Source organism: Pantherophis guttatus, chromosome 11, assembly GCF_059756535.1.
Source record: "Pantherophis guttatus breed Tessera chromosome 11, ASM5975653v1, whole genome shotgun sequence".
NCBI lineage: Eukaryota > Metazoa > Chordata > Lepidosauria > Squamata > Colubridae > Pantherophis > Pantherophis guttatus.
In genome coordinates, this window is record NC_142073.1 from 26,576,939 (window position 1) to 26,596,020 (window position 19,082).

Sequence of the window (19,082 nt, forward strand, 5' to 3'; positions counted from 1 at the left end):
TTTATTTTAATACTGTAGCTGTACCAGGTTTTTCATTTTCATCTCTAGCACCCTTCTTAGTATTAGGAAGTTCCATGAGGCCAGCAAAGTTAATTTTACATCTAAAAGGCCTTTTTAATCATTCTGATTTTTTATTTTCAAGAAGACTTTCACAACAAATGGAATTTTCCATCTTCTGTTTGATTTGCTTGAGCTATGAGAAGCACAAGTATTTTCCTTTTTTCTTAGCATTCTAGCAGAATCATCCTGAAATACTTGAGTTTAGTTGCCTTTATTGTCAATCTGCCACTTCAGATTCACCTGGTGCTGTTAACTTTCATCCCAAAGTTCCGAATAGCTAAAAATCGGTTAACAATTTCAGACAGTGATTAGAAAACGGAGCATGTTGAGGGAACTGAGGCAGGGAACACAGAAAGTAGAAATAGGCATCAATGAGTGGGCAGACCATAATCCATTATGGATAACATGGGGAGGCTTGAAAACAAGGCCCAGGTGGAGAATGGATATAAGGGTCCTCAAAGATGAACAATTCTTAAGTTATTTAAAGAAGGAGATGGGCTTTTTCTTTCAGGAAAATAATAAGGAAGATGTGAACTTTTTAAATGTTTGGGAAACAGCTAAAGCAGTATTTCGGGGTTTAGTGATAAACTATATAGCGGGGAAACGGAAGAAGGAGAGGGCTAAACGAGATAAATTATTAAAAGACTTGACCAAAAGTGAGGCTATGTTGTAACAGGACCCAAACAATAGAGAACTCAATATGAATTTGAAATTAGTATGACATCAAATTAACTTATTAGACCAAGAGGACTTAGAAAAAAAAATTAGGTGGATGAAACAACGGCAATTTGAAAACGCAAATAAACAGGGAAGATGGCTTACATACCAATTAAAAAAAGAAAAGGAAAGGAGTAGAATTCATAACTTGAGAGATGGGAATGGTGAATGGATTACAGGGGAAGAAAGGAAGAAAAGAAAAGCGTAGGAATTTTATTCCGATCTATATAGAAAAGAGGATAAGTCTGAGCAGGAAATAAAAAAATATTTAGAAGACTCTGATCTACCCAAAATATCGGACATGTCTAGGGAAATACTGGACAGGGAGATAACCGAAGGGGAAATTGAAAGGGTTATGGGAAAACAAAAAACAGGAAAGACTCCCGGTACAGATGACCTCCCAATAGAATATTACAAGGCACTTTGGGAAGTCTTAAGCCCTTATATGACAGAACTATTTAATGGGGTAATCTGGGAGGGACAGATTCCAAATTCCTGGTCAGAAGCATTAATAACCCTCTTGCCGAAGGAAAGCAGTGACTTATCCCTGATCCAGAATTATAGACCTGTTTTGCTTCTTAATGCAGATTACAAATTATTTGCAGCAGTGCTAGCAGAAAGGCTAAAAGGTTTCCTAAGTCAATTTATACATGAAGATCAAAATGGTTTCCTACCTTGTAGGCAGATTAGAGATAACGTGAGAATAATTTTGAACATCTTGGAACATTATGAAACCCATATTGATAAACAATTGGCTTTGGTCTTTGTGGATGCGCAAAAGGCCTTTGATCGAGTGAGTTGGAGTTTTTTAGTGGGTTTATTACAACATATGCAATTTGGGGAAAGGTTTATTCAGGCAATTCGTTCAATTTATTCGAAGCAGTCTGCTAAAATTCTAATTAATGGAGATGTTTCTGAACAAATCTGCATTGAGAAAGGAACTAGACAGGGGTGCCCGCTTTCTCCGTTGCTATTTATTTTAACATTAGAACCTTTATTAAGGGAAATTAGGCGTAATTCGGGGATAAAAGGATTGCATATTAAAAACCAACAATATAAGGTACAAGCATACGCTGGTGACCTAGTATTTATATTGGAAGACCCCATTTTATCGGGTCCGAATTTGATTAATGAATTAGGAAAATATGGAAATGTAGCAGGTTTAAAAGTAAACAAGGAAAAAACTAAGGTTATTATTAAAAATTTGTCAATAAAGCAGGGGAAGGAATTAGAAGCGAATTTGGGATTCCAAATTGTCAATAAATTACGATATCTAGGTATTATATTATCAGCCAAATGCACAACAATTAAAGAAGATAATTATTTGAAATTACTCCAACGAACAGAACAGGATTTAGAGAAATGGAAGAACCTTCAGACGTCTTTATTAGGTAGGATCGCGATTATAATGGACATATTTATTTTATACAGCACCAGCTAGACTAGACAATAGTCTTTTTTTCAAAAAGTTAAATCAATGTGTTCTTAAATTTATCTGGCAAAATAAAAAGCCCAGAATTAAACTTAAAATGCTTCAAGAGGTGAAAGAAAGAGGGGGATTTGGCTTACCAAAATGGGAATATTATTATCAGGCTGCAAATTTAATTTGGGTAAGGGAATGGATCCTGCTGAGAAGAAGATGGTTGTTGATTCTGGAAGATTCGGGGTTACAACAGGGTTGGCACTATTTTCTTTGGCAAGATAAGGTTAAAAAACATATGAGTTTTGCAGGACATTATGTAAGGAATACTCTAATTGATACATGGAGGAAAGTTAACGGTAAACACTACTTTTCAACTCCTTCTTGGTTGGTCCCGTTAGAAGCTACAACATATAGTTCGCTTTATAATAGAGAAAAACACCTAACCTATCGGGAACTGTTGTATGCCCAAGGCTGCTTAAAAACAAGAACTGAGTTAGAGCTTCAAGAATAAAACTGGATGGAGGCTTCCGGTTGGCACCACCGGCGTCGCGGACGGTCTTTTCGGACCACCAGCCCCGCAATTCCATTGGAGCTGTTCTGACAGCGCTAATCAGCTGTCAAACGGCTCAAAAATCTCTCCTTCGGGAGAAGAAGGAGAGAAGAGCCGGTGGGCGAGGGTAGAGCTCCCCGGGAGCCCCTGGAGCAATTCCAGGGGCTTGGAGGGTGAGAGCTCCCCGTTCAGCCCACTGAAGCTCCAGATCCGTGGCGACTCCGTTTTAAATGGAGCCAGACGCTGGCGACCGACTCTGCTCTCAACAAGGAGATTAATTGATTCCAAAAAGCAGACAGAACGGAGGCAGGCGAACAAGCCTTTGCAAGTATGTTGCTTAACTCCTAGGATACAGTGTTTCTATTTGATTTTGCTGAGCTGGAGGAGGAAATGGCGTCTTCATTGTGGCTGGAAAAGTGAAAGCTAAGTGCTTGTTAATAGATTTGTGCTTAGAGACTGGACTTAAGCTGCTGGATTTGAAAGTAAGAGGGAGGAAGGAAGATTGGAAAAAATATAGAAAGAAAGGAAGAATGGAAGATTAATTTTTTTTTTTGGTCTAATAATTGATGACTAATTACAATGATTAAGTAAATGAATTAAGAACTCAATTAATGATTAATTAAGGTTTAAGAAAAAATATTTGAACTTTGAGAGTAAAAGTAGGAGGGAGTAAAATGATTAAGTAAATGAACTAAGAATATTTTAAAGATGTATTACGATGTTTTTAAAATTTTTAGGCTTAAAGGATTATACGTTATTTTGAGTTTAAAGGGAGGTTGATGAATAATCTGTAGAAGGGGAGTTAAGGGGTCTAGGGAGTTTTAAGTCTTGCATTAATTTAGCATATTTTAGCTTATGTTTGGTAAAATTTATACCCTGTTTTTCTTCTGGGAAGTTGGGGGAGGGGGGTGCGAAGGGGGGGTGGAAGGTTGGGTTTATAAATGTTTAAATAGACAAGTGAAAATGTTATTTGTTTGATTTAAAAAATAATAATAAAAACTTCTTTTCAAAAAAAAAAGAAGAAGAATAAAATTGGATTGGTGGTCCTATGCCCAGATCAGCTCTAAATATAAGAAAGACAAGGAAAAAAGTGGTATAGACATGACCCAGCAAGAAATAGGAAGTATTATATTAGGAAAGGAGGAAAGAATATTATCTAAGATCTATAAATTCTTAGTAACTTATTGGATAGGGGATGAGATTGTTGAAGACTCAATGATTGCCTGGGGGAGAAATATTGGTTACTCGATTGAATTGATAAAATGGGAAGAAATTTGGACGAAACAATTGAAATTTCTGATGGCAACCACTTACAAAGAAAACTTGTATAACATGGTGTATAGATGGCATCTCCCTCCTGCTCGATTAGCCAAAATGTTTCCAGGACTCTCCCCAAATTGTTGGAAGTGTGGGGAGATAGGTACTTATTATCATGTATGGTGGACCTGCCCTAAGGCAATCGAATTTTGGAGATTTATACAGAGGTGGATATTAGAAATCACGGGATATAAATTACAATTGAAACCAGAATATTATCTATTAAATATTAGGCCAGATAAGATAGGCACGAATATATGGTGTCTGATTACATATATCACAACCGTAGCAGGAATATGTTTTGCTCAACATTGGAAGGGGAAAGACCTAACGGCTGAAGATTTGATTCTGGGAAAAATTATCGAATATGCGGAAGCTGACAGGTTAACAAAAATTTTGAGAGATCAAAAGGACTCCGTATATTTCAATGTTGGGACCAATGGTATACTTGGTTGAATAATAGAATAAAAAAAAGGATAAGGTTAGTGTAGATTTTATTTTTTATTTGTATATCTTGACTGAAGTTAATATATTCTGTAAAGCTCCCGTCGCGATCTGTGTGTGAATAAATATTTTGTTGTAAAGAAATAAATAAAATTAAAAAAAAAGAAAAGAAAACGGAGCATGTGGACCCAGAGTCCTTTGAAGGAGCAGACTGTGGCTTGAGCAAGACAGCTATTTCCTCATCTCCCAGAGCTCTAAGAAACTGCTGTCTTGCAGTCTCCTTGTGAGGAGCAACTGTATGGAGCACTTGTGGTTGATCTCAAGTCTTCTCCTTGCCTGGAGGAAGAGATTTACAAAGAGCCATTCCCCCCACTGGCTTTTCTTTCTGCTGTGATCATTAGATCAGTTTTTAGGAGAGCCATTTTCAGTACATAATTATCTGAACTCTGGAACAGCTGTATTTTGCAGCTTCTCTATTTTCCCACTTTATTTGGAATTTCAAACTGGAGGAAAGGATTGCACCTAAGGAAACTGGAACACATCTCTAGAATTCAAGAGTCTAGCAAAAGTTGATTCTGAAAATTGACAAGCTTCTTGAGAGAAGCCAAAACCACAGACAAAGTGACCCAGAGAAGTATTAAATTTGGACCAAGAAGAGGTTAGAGGGGAGGAAAGCAAGGCTTCTTTGGAAACATGCGGTAATGCTGGACTCCCCAGAACTCATTGACTTGCTTACCACCATCCTCGTTCTCTCGCTGGGCCTGCTCAATAGCAGCTTGGATGCAGAGTTCACGTGCACGAAGCCCTGCTGAACTGCTCCCATCTGAGATGGCTTCCAGGACCACCGAGTCAATGGACAAGCAAGCTGCACTGTAGTGTTTGGCCAGGACTACAGCAGCACTAGTCTTCCCTGGGGGAATGGAAGATACAGAAGTTCACAAACACAAACACATCTGGATTCTTTTGCCACCAGTCATTTACATCTTGGCTATGTGTTATTAATGTATTTAATCACATGGTTACCCATTTTAAAATGATGAATCTTAGAAGGTAACAATCAGGAGTGGGTTCCACTTATCTTTACTACCAGTTCACAGCGGGATGATGCGCAGACATGCGCAGATCACCAATTATGATGTCGTGCTGGGTCGGCGGAGCCTCCCACCGGTTTTACTACCAATTCTATAAAACTGGACAGAACCGGGAGCATCCCTCCACTGGTAATGCATAAAAAAGCAAAATACAATATAAAACTAAAAGTAATGGTTTAATCCAGGGGTGAAATGCTCCCGGTTCGGACCGGCTCGGGTGAGTAGGTAGTGATGATGGCTGGTGGTTCGGAGAACCAGTAGCAATGGCAGCTGGAGGCTCCGCCCACCTGCCCAATTCCCCGACTCCGGCCTTGCCACGGAGCCGCTGCCTGCTCGCCCTTCGCCATGCGGTGTATCCTTCTGCTCACCTTTCTCCCGTGGCTGGCTGTCAGGGAAGGCAAGCAGCCAAAAGTTACCGGAGTCACTCACTCTCCTTCTTGAATGAACCGCTCTGGTCCACACGCCGGCTGCGCAAGTGCACACCGTTTATTTAATTCACTCATCAGCGGCAGGTTGGGTGTCTGGGGAATGGGGCAGGTGGGCGGAGCCGCATGGCAAAGGGCGAGCAGGCAGCGGCTCCGCAGCAAGGACAGACTCCAGGGAATGGGGCGGGTGGGCGGAGCTGTGGGAGAAAGGTAAGGACATGCCGGCAGAATAGAAATTTAAAAAGTTTTCCTACTGGGTTCTGTGGGCATGGCTTGGTGGGAGGGGGTCTTGTGACTGAGTGGGTGTGGCTGTGAGTGACATCGAGTTGGCCACGTTCACTCAGTCACAGGACACCCCTCACCAAGTCACGCCCACAGAACCGGTAGGGAAAAAATTCAGATTTCACCCCTGGTTTAATCCTGGTCCAATCCCCATTTATCTGGGCATTGATTGCTGGTAAGGTGTTGTTCTCATCTTTTGTTTTCTCTTTAGCTTTTTCATGGTCTTTTTCATGGTGTGTGAATGTTGTTTATCTCTACATACCTGTTGATTTGGCTGATATTTCCAAGAAAGTCAGGCGTGCCTCCATTCAGAACCCAAGAAAGAAACCCCCAACTCCATGTTTGTAGAGAAGAGGTACTTTTACTGAGTTTGAAATGATAGCAACAAAAGAAAAGCAAGATCTGAGCCAAAAGGTGCGAAAGTTGAAAGGTAATTGAAAGTTTCCCCAAATCCCTCCCCCCAAGGACCCAGGCTGAATGTCCAATCCCTATCCCATATGGTGTCATGTGGGACACATCTTCAGATGTTTTCGTCCATCTGGTATTCTGGGACAGTTGACAGTTGTGTATAAACAACTGCATTCAGCTGTGCAGTAGATCATGAGAGCATCCCTCTCTTTTTGTTCACACAGGCCATCTTCACTCCAGCTCACTTCCCCACCCAAATGCCAATCTTCCTGTCAGCCTCGGACTGCCAGATGGGCCAGGGCCACTATTCGGGCTGGGGAGGAGTGGATGCATGCATACAGCCCGCAACGGCTAGGCCGCCGTGGAGCTGCCACCCGAGAGACCTGCATCGCTTTGCTCCATTGTCCACTGGCTGCCGCCTGGCTAGGGAGCCCCGGACTTTGACTGGCTGACCGCTCCTGCATCCACGGAGCTGCCGACTCGGTAGCGGAACCCTGGCTGTACCCAGCTCAGTGAAAAACAGCTGTTTGTTGGATTGGGAAAACAGCTGATCATCAGAGCGTGGGTGACAGCAGGAAACCGAGCAGGATAAGCCAGGATGGGCGGCTAGGGGCATGGCGGGACTGTGGAGGCTGTCTAAGTGGTCGTGGGAGGGGTGGGGTATACATACAGGAGAGGTCACAATATAAGGAGGTGGGTAAGCTAACCACAATAGCACAAACTTTGATTCCTTTTGGATGGTTGCTTCATGCTGGGTCTGCGTTTCCAGATATACAATCTAACATTAACTTGTGTTGCTGGCTTTTCTTACGTGGGACACCTAACATGACAAGAAGTTTGTGCTCCCTGCATTCCTTGCATTCTCATTACCTCAGCTAATATCTCTGCCCTGAGAGGGCTCACTGAGGGAGATGGATGAGGAGTCAGAGGCTGGAGCAGGAGCAGAGGCTGCAGTGCTGGAAGAGCCTGTCTTGGAGGCCTTGGCAGTGCCAGTCGACCCCCCCTGCCTTGGGCATGCGTCCAAAGGAGTGGATCAACTCAGCCAAGAGCCTTTGACATTGGCAGGAGAAGCAAGTCAGAGGGTGGCTCTGGTGCAGGAGTGGTGGCAGCGTTTGTCGATGACCACAGGTACTGGGAGATCAATGCCCACCCTGTCCCTATATGGCAGCCAGTCATCGAAGTGGCAGGAGGCACCAGTCAGAGGACAAATAGGGGGAATGGAGCTACTCCACCGTGTTTGGAGGCCAAACAATGGACTGGTTGAGGGAGAGGTGTCAGGGTTCCAAGTAATACCCCAACGAAATCAAACTCTAAGGCTTGACATTCCTCAAAACTAATTTTTATTAGAGATGTCATATTGGCACATCTGGGAAAACCCGAATCTGAAGGCTTCCGGGTTTTCCTTACCCAAAAGAAAGTTCAAGTCCTTGCCCTTCACCCACATGTCCACCACATGAACTAATCAAGTACCCTGCTTAACAGACAATACCTCATTCTTCTCAGCACAGCTGCAAGTCACAACACCCTTGACTTTCTAGAAAGAATTTTATTTTGACTACATATCCTCTTCACTCTATACAATCCCCCCTCCCATTTTCCCACAGTAGAACGTGTTGCAGGCCTGAAGCCTGAAGACTCAAAGGTAGAATGTAGAATGTGTTGGAAATGTGAGGTAGTGTTAGGGACCTTTTATCATATCTGGTGGGAATGCCCGAAAACCAGAGATTTTGGCACCGGATAAAGCAATGGCTGGAGGAAATGCTAATGCAAAATATAGAATTAAAGCCAGAACTTTTCTTACTAGGTATTACAATAGATAAATACAATAAGGAAACAATATACTTAATGTTACATATTCTAAGGGGAGCAAGATTGGCCTTTGCACAAAACTGGAAAAATAAAGAAACCCCCTCAGAGGAAGAAGTAACCGGAAACGTTACATCATGTCCAATGTTTTTAATTGTATTATTAATAAAAAGCTTTTTTTAAAAAAAGGGTCTCGCCAAATATGAGGATGTCATCTAAGTAAACGAGGACCCCCTGGCACAGGTGCTCATGTAGCACTTCATTAATGAGTTGCATGAACACGGCAGGGGGCCCTTGTAGTCTGAATCGTATGACTTTAAATTGGAAGCTGCTGAGTGGGCAGTTGAAAGCAGTTTTCCATTCATCTCCCTCTCTGATTCTTATACGATAGTATGCATCCCTTAAGTCCAATTTGGTGAACACCTTACCCTTCAACTAGTGGTTTAGCATGTCTTTCATGCTAAAGGGGGAGAGGTGTTTTCTACACACACAGCATTGATCCCATGGAAATCAATGCAAAGCTTGATCCCCCCCCAATCTTCCTTCTCTTTAAAGAGCACCAGGGCCGCCACTTTGGATTTCGCGGGCTGGATGAAGCCTCGCTCTAGATTGGCATCTATGTACTTCCTCAATTCCTTCATCTCTTTCGGAGTCATGGAGTACATTTTTAAATTGGGTAATTTAGCCCCTGGCACAAACTCTATTGCACAGTCGGTCGAACGGTGAGGGGGGAGAAAGTTACAATCCTCTTTGCTAAAATCCCGATAAGTCTCAGTACTCATTTGGCACTTGCTGGCTGCCAGGTAGGGCATCTCGGCCCAGGGCTGCAGTTTCTGGTGCGATAGCCTCCTCTGGGTTGGTGGCTTCTAGGAGGTGGTCCTGCCTTACAGGTGGCAATGGCCCAAAGCCAATGATTAGCTTCCTACAGCTGCCATCCTAGGAGATTGTGGGCCCCCACTTATTGAGCCATGAGAGTCCCAATATGACTGAGTCAGTCATCTTTGGGGCAACCACAAACCAGAGGAGTTCTTGATGGTGCCCCATCTCTAGTCAGATGAGCTCCGTGGCCAAGGTGGCAGGGGCCCCACCAATTAGTGTCCCATGTGTTCAAAGCTGATGGGGTATAAAAGGGGCCTCGTGTGTATGCCCAACTGCTCAACTATGGGGAGACTGATTAGACATCAACCGGTGCAATCAGTGTCTATGATGGCTTCTACTTCCCCTTGGACCACCGTCTCTGGGACTGCCAACTTAATTTTGAGGGCAAAGGGGCGGATGGCTCCATTTACTATTGGGTCATCGTTGCCACTGCTCTCCCCCACAGAGACTGGAGGAGATTCATTGGCCAAAGTTCCTTCTGCTTCATTGGGAAGGAGTGGGACTTCTGCAGCCTGTTTGATGCTCCATCCTTTGTCCAGCAGTTTCTACAGGGTTTTCTTTGCTTGGGCTCAGGCAGGAGACCTGGTTTGGGGAATGGGAGTTGGAGCCAGGCATTCCAAGGCCCAGTGCCTGTGCTGACCACACTGGTAGCATTTGACAGTGTCAGATGGTGTGGGAGGGGGCTCCTCGAGCTTCTTCGTCTGGGTCTGGCGTCCAAACGGTCTCCTGGCTGGTTTATCCATAGCTGGTTTCCTGTGAGGGTGAAACTCCAAGTCCAGAATGATGGCAGCGTTGTACCACGACTGTATCCAGTCCGGTACTCCTCTAATGCTGCAGGCTTGCCTGAGGTCTGGGTCCAGGGCCTCTTTGAAGGTGTGCACCATTAGGCACTCTGGCCAATCTTGCAATTTCCTGGCCAGCCTCCGAAACTCCGATATTAATTCTTTTGCGGGCCTGTCAGCTTGCTTCAGTGCTTTAATTTGGGTTTCAGCTTCCACTTGCTGGGCAACAATGTTGAATCTGACCTGCATCTGTTGGACAAATTCATCAGTGTCTTCTAGCTCAGGGGCCTCCTTGTCGTGAAGCTCTGTTATCCTCTCCTTTGTTCATGCCATCTGCAATGGCGGAAATCAATTCCCAATCAGATGTGGGCCCAGACACAGTTGAGGAAATACGCCAACTTCCCAGGAGTCCCAATGAACATCGCCCAAAACCGTGGGGGAGGAGCGGCTGGCAGGACCAGCGGCTGGTCTGGCACAGTTGTCTGGCCAGGCACTTGGTGCTGGACTGGGACCTGCTGCGGAACCACTGGCACCTGTTGTTGAGCCTGAACCTGTTGAGGGACCGCGGCTTGAGATTGCAGGTATGGCTGCAGCTGGACAGGAGCTTGCTATGGCACAACAGCTGGCTGCTGGAAGGGATCAAGTTGTTGGAACAGCACCAGCAGCTGGATTGGGGCTGGTGTCCACTGGCATTGTACCCATCCTTGCCCTGGGTAGAAAGCCCACCCGGGAGAGATTTGACTTGCTGGTGGCAACCCAAACCCAGGTTGTGCTGTGGGGCAGGCAGATTCCAGAATCCCTGTGGTGGGCCCTGCATTCCATGGCTGGGCTGGCTCAGTAGGGCTGGTTGCTGGGTCGCTTGTGCCCCGAGGTGGAGGGAGCCCCCAGCCAAGCCAGACTGGGCTAAGGTGTAAGGCTGGGAGTCGAACTGCTTGGTGCTGAATGAAAGAGACTGATGATCAAAACGGGTTCCTCCCCGGTAGACAGATTAGGTCTAATATGAGAGTGTATGGATGTGCTGGAGTATTACGAAATACACTCCGAGAAACAGCTGGCCATGGCCTTCCTCGATGCTCAGAAGGCTTTTGACAATTTAAATTGGGGATTTATGATCCAGCAAATCCAAAGAATGAATTTCGGGGGGTATTTCGAGAATGCGATAAAAGCAATTTATGATAAACAGAGCGCAAATATCATACTGAATGGGGATATAACTAAAACCTTCCGGATTGGTAAAGGGGTGAGACAAGGCTGTCCACTTTCTCCACTCTTATTTATATTAGCCCTGGAGGTACTGTTAAGGAAAATTAGGCAAAATAATGAGATACGGGGTTTGGAAATTAGGAATGAAACCTTTAAGATTCAAGCTTTTGACGACGATGTAGTGTTGATAATGGAGGACCCGTCAACAACAGGGCCAAAAGTATTGAAAGAATTAGATGAATACAGGAAGCTATCAGGATTCAAATTTAATATGACAAAAACTAAAATGTTAACAAAAAATATTCCAATAAGAGAACAGGAAACACTAGCAAATAATTTGGGTATCCAAATAGTTAAGAAGATAAAATATTTAGGGATTTGGATTACTGCCAGATGCTCAACCTTAAAGGAGGATAACTATAAACCCTTACTGACAAAGATAAAGCAAGATTTGGATAGGTGGGGGAAACTGCAAATATCGTTCCTTGGTAGGATAGCCACTGTTAAGATGAGTGTTCTCCCCAAATTACTATATTTATTTCAAACCACTCCTGTTAGTATTGACAGAAAATATTTTTCGGACTTAAATGGGATAGTAAGGAATTTTATCTGGGGAGGGAAAAAACCGAGAATTGCATTACGGTCCTTGCAGGAAAAAAAAGAATAAGGGCGGATTCGGACTCCCAGTTTGGGAACTATACCACAAAGCGGGCAACTTAGTATGGCTACGAGAGTGGGCCTTATTAAGAGACAAGAGAATTTTACAACTGGAAGGGCACGACCTATTGAGAGGTTGGCATGCGTACCTCTGGGACAAAGGAAAAGGGACAGGGATATGTTTCCACCAACATAAAATTAGAGATACATTAATGAAGACATGGAAAGAAATCAGGCATAAACATTACTTAAAATACCCAAAATGGATATCTACAATGGAGGCACTGATCCATCCGAATATGATAAGTAGGGAGAAAATGGTCACCTATCAAGATATTTTAGATAACAGTGGTAACCTTATATCCAATGAGATATTAAAAGAGCAAGGGATCCATATAGATTGGTGGCCTTATTTACAAATTAAATCCCGATATAGTAAAGATAAACAAGAAAAGGGAATAGAGAAGGGGACAAACAGTTTGGATAAGGTATGGCTAGGTAGTGAGAACAAACTATTAGCCAAATTATACTCCTACCTACTCAAATACGATAGAGAAGGAGAAATATTAAAAGACCAAATGATCGCTTGGGGGAAAAACATCGAATCAAAGATAAATCTAGATGATTGGGAAGAAATATGGAATAGCAATCTTAAACTGATGAGAGCAACAAGCTATAAGGAGAATCAGTATAAGATGCTATATAGATGGTACTTAGCACCATCTAGAATTGCTAAGATTTATCCAAATGCAAGCCCCAAGTGTTGGAAATGCGGCCACCACCAAGGTACCTTCTATCACATGTGGTGGACGTGTCTGGAAGCGAGGAAATTTTGGAAAAAAATACAAAAATGGATCCAAGAAATATTAAAGGAGGATATTAATTTCTTGCCGGAAATCTATCTCCTGGGAGTGCTAAAACGAACATTTAATAAGGACAAGAAATATTTGATTATTCATATTGTCACAGTTGCTAGACTCTCCTATGCCAGATATTGGAATGAGAAAAGAGGTCCAACCGAGGAACAGATAGTCAATAAGTTACTTGACTGCGCAGAAATGTGCAGATTAACGTATGTGTTAAACGGAAAGGAGGATTCAGAATTTTATATGATCTGGGATCTGTGGTATAGGTGGTTGGAAATTAAATGCAAAAGTTAATACTCATGAGGAATAATGCATAACTATTAGTTAATCCTATATATTATTGTACCTTAACTAAACAGTAATCAATTTTATATATAAGAATTTTTGTACAAATTGTATAATTAATTAGATAATTGATTAGACACCGCACTTGTAAATATACAATACGACTACACGTTGCCGAACCGTATAGTTTGAATTGTAATATATTCTTAATTCAATAAAATTTCATTAAAAAAAAAAAAAAAAAGGAAAGAGTCTGACGCTCCAGTCCATTGCGCTGCAACTCCCTGGCTTGGAAAAGTGAATGTTGGCTGTGGCAATGTCCAATTGGGCTGCCCGGTGCTGAGGAGTTGGGTCCTGCTAACGCTGAGTTTGCTCAACTGCTCCGGGAGACTGGCCAGAGACTGGCTGCATGACGGTGGTGGGAAGCTCCAGTTTCGGGAGCGCCCACAGAGCGGCTGCTGTGGCACTCCCCAGCTGAGGGTCAAGGCTTGTCCTGCACCCACTCATGGTTCCAACATCAATTCCTGGATCGGGGTAACTCCAGCAGCTTTGTCCTGCAGAGTCAGGTCTGGCTGTGACCTCCACTCTGGCATTGGCTCCTTCCGTCAGGTGCCCAGTTGGCGTTCAGCTTCTGTGGCTTTCATGGCTTCCACCATAGCCGAGGAAGGAGAGTAGAGGGTCTCAGAAGAAGTTGCTGAGCCCATGCCTGCTGCTCCCTCCGTGGACTTTTCTTCCTCCATCTTCCCTGAGTCTTTGTGCCACCTGGTATCGGGTTGACTAAGCTCAGGACCCCGGACAGCACCCTGAAACTCAGGGGAGCTGCTTTAGTTTGAAAGGGGATTCAGGTTAATGTCAGGGTTCCAAGTAACCCCCCCAACGAAATCAAACTCTAAGGCTTGAAGTTCCTCAAACCTAATTTTTATTAGAGATGTCATATTAGCAAAAATGGGAAAACCCGAATCTGAAGGCTTCCAGGTTTTTCTTACCCAAAAGAAAGTTCAAGTCCTTGCCCTTCACCCACATGTCCACCACACGAACCAATCAGGTACCCTGCTTAACAGAAGATACCTCCTCATTCTTCTCAGCACAGCTGCAGGACACAATGCCCTTGACTTTCTAGAAAGAATTTTATTTTGACTACATATCCTCTTCACTCTATACAATCCCACCTGCCATTTTCCCACAGTAGAATGTGTGGCAGACCTGAAGCCTAAAGCCTCAAAGGTAGAAAGATGGTTTCCAAGTCTGACAAGAGATTTGGGGAGGTCAGTTTTCGGTACAGTGGGTCCTGGCATGGTGGGGACCGGAGGGGTTGAGGCCCGGCCACTTTGGAGGCTGCCACCGCTATCAACCCAACCGCCAGCAGTCCCTCCTGGGTGCTTCCGCTTAACCAGCTCAAAGCTCCGCCTGGATACAGACTAAGGCCGCTCCCAGGAGCTGTCAAGGGGTAGAATGCCAGAACCAGCCACCACTGCTGGGGCCTCAGGTGGTCCTCCAGAGGGAAGTGGGCACCTCCAAATGTTGCCTGCTTGGTTGACGGGTGTCAACCATGGGCCAGGGATCTTCCAGTCATGGGGCCTACCAGCATTACAAGTTACCTTTGATGGCATTCCTGAGAAGATGGCTCTTTTCCTGGGCCAAGTGATAGACTACCTGGACTGTTATGTGCACCTTTACTCCTCCCAATGGGCCATGGTAATGGCTGTAGCAGCAGTGTTGGAGGGTGAGGCCATGGACTGGATGGCTGATCTTTACAATGAACATGGCCGGGAATTAGGGAATGCCAGTTTATTCCGGGGGCCCTGAGGGAATTGTTCAAAGACAACACCAGAGCCCAAAGGGCTGAGGGGGAGATGCTGGCGCTGCAGCAAAAGGGCAGGCCAGTTGTGGACTTTAGGAGACTGGTGCTGGTGCACCAGTTTAAGGCAGGCCTTGACCGCACGTTGCGCCAGGCTTGTGTTTATTGGGGCTTGCCTCCACGCTTGGCCGCCTGATATCCAGCAGTGAAAGAATTGGAAGCCGACCTGCAGGAATACAGGCTCAAAAGGGAGGCACCGGTATGACCACAAGAGTCTCCTGATCGAAGCCCTAAATGAGGGCCCAGACCACTAGGCCCTCGGGTGACCCAAACAGAGAGGGCCATGCCAGAGCAGCTGCCTATGTTGTATTTTAGGTGTGAGAAGCCGGGCCACCGGGCAGCTGATTGCACCGCCCCAGCCCACTGAGCCAAACCGGTAAGCCAAGCAGCAACCAGAACACCTAAGAAGGCAGCCAAGAAAACCCCAGAGAGGTCCCAAGGGGTGCAACAGGTGGAGGCAGCAACGGTGACCACGACTGACGAATCCTGGTTGATGGTGAAGGGGGGATCCCGGATTGACAGCAGTGACAGTGATGATTAGGGGGAGGCTGACCCTATGGTAAGTAGGAGTGTCCGACCCTTCTGGCTGCCAGTAGTGTTAACAGGCAGGAGGCAGTGGACCTTTAATGCTCTGATCGATTCTGGGTGTACTTGGTGCCTTATGAGTATAGCAACAGCTAACAGGTTGGGGGTGCAGGTGCACCGGTTGACAAAGCCCATGAGATTCAAGCAAGTGGATGGCTCGCTGTTGGGGATGAGGCGCCAGCTACCTAGATTACAGAACGAGTGGAGCTGGAGTTTAGCGGCCATGGTGAGCGGATCCGCTTTATCGGATTCCCTAGAATGACGGAGGATATCATTCTGGGGCTTGAAAACTAGCAAGACTATTTATTACCCACATTTATTGGCTACACGGTGTGCCAAGAAGGATCATCTCTGACAGGGGGGGCACAGTTTACTGCGAAATTCTGGCAGGAGTTTCTGAAGATGGTGGGGTCCTCGCAAGGACTCATCTCAGCATTCCACCCTGCTACTAACAGGGCGGCTGAAAAGACCAACTGGTGGAACAGTATTTACACTGCTATGTTAAATACCAGCAGACTGACTGGGCTGATCTATTGCCGTTTGCCGAAGTGGCATGTAATAACATGGTACATAGCAGTACTGGGTTCACACCCTTCCACATCGCAACTAGGACTGAATTTGTTCTGATACCTGAGTGTTCTTGAGAGGTTCCTGAAGACATAGGCCTGAGTGACTGGCTGGCAAGCATGCGGTGGCTGTGGGAATATACCAAGGAGGCCTTGCAAAAATCGGCAGAGGCATATAAAATTCAAGCAGATAGAAAACGTAGGCCCCGGGGTCCATTTAAAGTAGGGGAGTAAGTGCACCTCTCCATGAAATACCTTAGGCTCAAAGTACCCAGTACAAAATTAGCATCAAAGTTCCTAGGGCCCTTCCCAATAGTACGGGTCATCAACCCTGTTACAGTGGAGCTCAAACTGCCCCACTTCTTGGCAAGACCCACCCGGTGTTCCACTGTAGTCTCCCTTAGATCCAGTGAGAGCAGCAACCATACAGGATTGACGGAATGTAAAATTAGCATCCGTTTCACCTGAACCAGTCCGAACCAGTGACCCCCCGCCTCCCTGCAGCCTCCTAGGCCCAAAAATGGGCTGTGGGGGGGCACCCCCTGTGCTCCCACCACGCATGCGGTGTGTGACTCCCCGTGCATGTGCACGTGTCTCCCGCATGGGCCCCACCCCCTGCGCATCCTGAATATCGGCTGGCTGGCGGGAGGTGCACGCACGCATGAGCACTGGAGCTGAGCTGGGCGATAGTTCGCTTGCCCGCCAAGAGGGCTCTGCATGCCAGCTGTGGAATGCGTGCCATAGGTTTGTCATCACGGATTTAGGATAATCGTTCTGAACCTTTTTTTCAACTTTAAATACTTTTTGTGGCCACAGACCATGGCTATAGATTTAACTCTAGATTTAAATCATAACATTTCTTCAAGACTTTGTGCACCCCCTGTGATTACATTGTAGGCCCTCAGGAGTCCATAGACACAGGTTGAGAACCAGTAGTCTAGGATACTCATTTTTCCAGTTGAAACTATTTAATTTAATTTAATTTAATTTCCAATTTATATACTGCCCTTCTCCCTGAGGACTCAGGGCGGTGTACAGCCAAGATAAAAACATAGAATACAAATATTAAAAAACAGTGAAATATATATATAAATTTTGGCCCGAAAGTTAAGAAATCACAGACTGATTAAAAGAATTTAAAAATTTCTTAAGCCAACCCGGCTTGCTGGAAAAGATGGGTTTTAAGGGAACGACGGAGGCATTGAGGTCATGGATTCTCCTTATCTCAGGGGACAACTGATTCCAGAGGGTAGGAGCCCCCACAGAGAAGGCCCTCCCCCTGGGGGTCACCAGCCTACATTGTTTGGCTGATGGCACCCTGAGGAGGCCCTCTCTGTGGGAGCGCACGGGTCAATGGGAGGTTATCGGTAGCAGCAGGCGGTCTCGCAGATATTTAGGCCCTATGCCATGGAGCGCTTTAAAGGTGATAACCAACACCTTGAAGCACACCCGGAAGACCACCGGGAGCCAGTGCAGCTCGCGCAGGAGCGGTGTTACATGGGAGCGCCATTTGCTCCCATCACTACCCGCGCTGCTGCATTCTGAACCAGTTGGAGCCTCCGGGTGCTCTTCAAGGGGAGCCCCATGTAGAGAGCGTTGCAGTAGTCAAGGCGAGAGGTGACGAGGGCGTGAGTGACTGTGCACAAGGAATCCCGATCGAGAAAGGGCCGCAACTGGCAAATCAGGCGAACCTGACAGAAGGTCCCCCTGGTAACAGCCGTCAGATGTTCCTCCAAAGACAGCTGCCTATCCAGGAGGACTCCCAGATTGCGAGCCCTTTCAGTGGGGGCCAAAGACTCACCCCCAATAGTCAGTGATGGAGTCAACTGACTATATCGGGATGCCGGGAGCCACAGCCACTCAGTCTTGGAAGGGTTGAGCTTGAGCCTGTTCCTCCCCATCCAGATTCGCACAGCCTCCAGGCACTGGGACATCACTTCAAGAGCATCGTTGGGGTGTCCTGGGGTGGAGATGTACAGCTGGGTGTCATCAGCGTACTGATGGTATCTCACCCCAAAGCCACGGATGATCTCACCCAGCAGCTTCACATAAATGTTGAACAGAAGGGGCGAGAGGACCGATCCCTGCAGCACTCCACAGATGAGAGGCCTCGAGGTCGACCTCTGCCCCCCTGCCAACACAAACTGCGACCAGTCAGAGAGAAAGGAGGAGAACCACCGCAACACAGTGCCTCCCACCCCCAACTCTTCCAGCCGGTGCAGCATGATACCATGGTCGATGGTATCAAAAGCTGCTGAGAGATCTAACAGGACCAGAACAGAGCCCTCCAGAGCCCTCCAGAGATCATCAACCAACGTGACCAATGCCGTTTCCGTGCTGTGCCCAGACCTGAAACCCGACTGGAACGGATCTAGATAAGATGTTTCCTCCAGGAATTGCGGAAACTGTCGCGAGACCACACTCTCAACAACCTTCGCAATAAAGCGAAGGTTGGAGACAGGACGATAGTTAGCCAATATTGCCGGATCCAGGGACGGCTTCTTGAGGAGAGGCCTCACCACCGCCTTTTTCAGGGCAGCGGGGAAGTGACCCTCACTCAACAAAGCATTAATAACGCCCTGGAGCCAGCCTGGTGTAACCTCCCGGGAAGCCAGTACCAACCAGGAGGGACACGGGTCCAGTAAACATGTGGCCACACTAAGTCTCCCCAAAATCCTGTCCACATCATCGGGAGTCACAGCATCAAACTCCTCCCAGATAACATTCTCAAGACTGTTCTATGGATGAGTCTGTCCATGTGTGGTGAGGTTAAGAAGTTTTCATCATGACTTCTGACTGTTAATGTTTCCATCTATGGATTGGGAGGCACAACTCATGATTATTCATGCCTTATTTATGTCCTGCTAGAATTATTGCA

At 45.7% G+C, this 19,082-nt stretch overlaps 1 protein-coding gene across 6 annotated transcripts in view; it reads right to left on the reverse strand.

Moving 5' to 3' along the window:
- HYDIN (HYDIN axonemal central pair apparatus protein) overlaps window positions 1-19,082 on the reverse strand; it is a 416,706-nt gene that overhangs the window by 127,299 nt on the left and 270,325 nt on the right. For all 6 annotated transcript variants that reach the window (XM_087877179.1, XM_087877178.1, XM_034425679.3 and 3 more), the window contains one exon: window positions 5,248-5,421. In XM_087877179.1, the coding sequence (XP_087733305.1) occupies window positions 5,248-5,421 (174 nt within the window). The remainder of the gene's footprint in view (window positions 1-5,247; window positions 5,422-19,082) is intronic.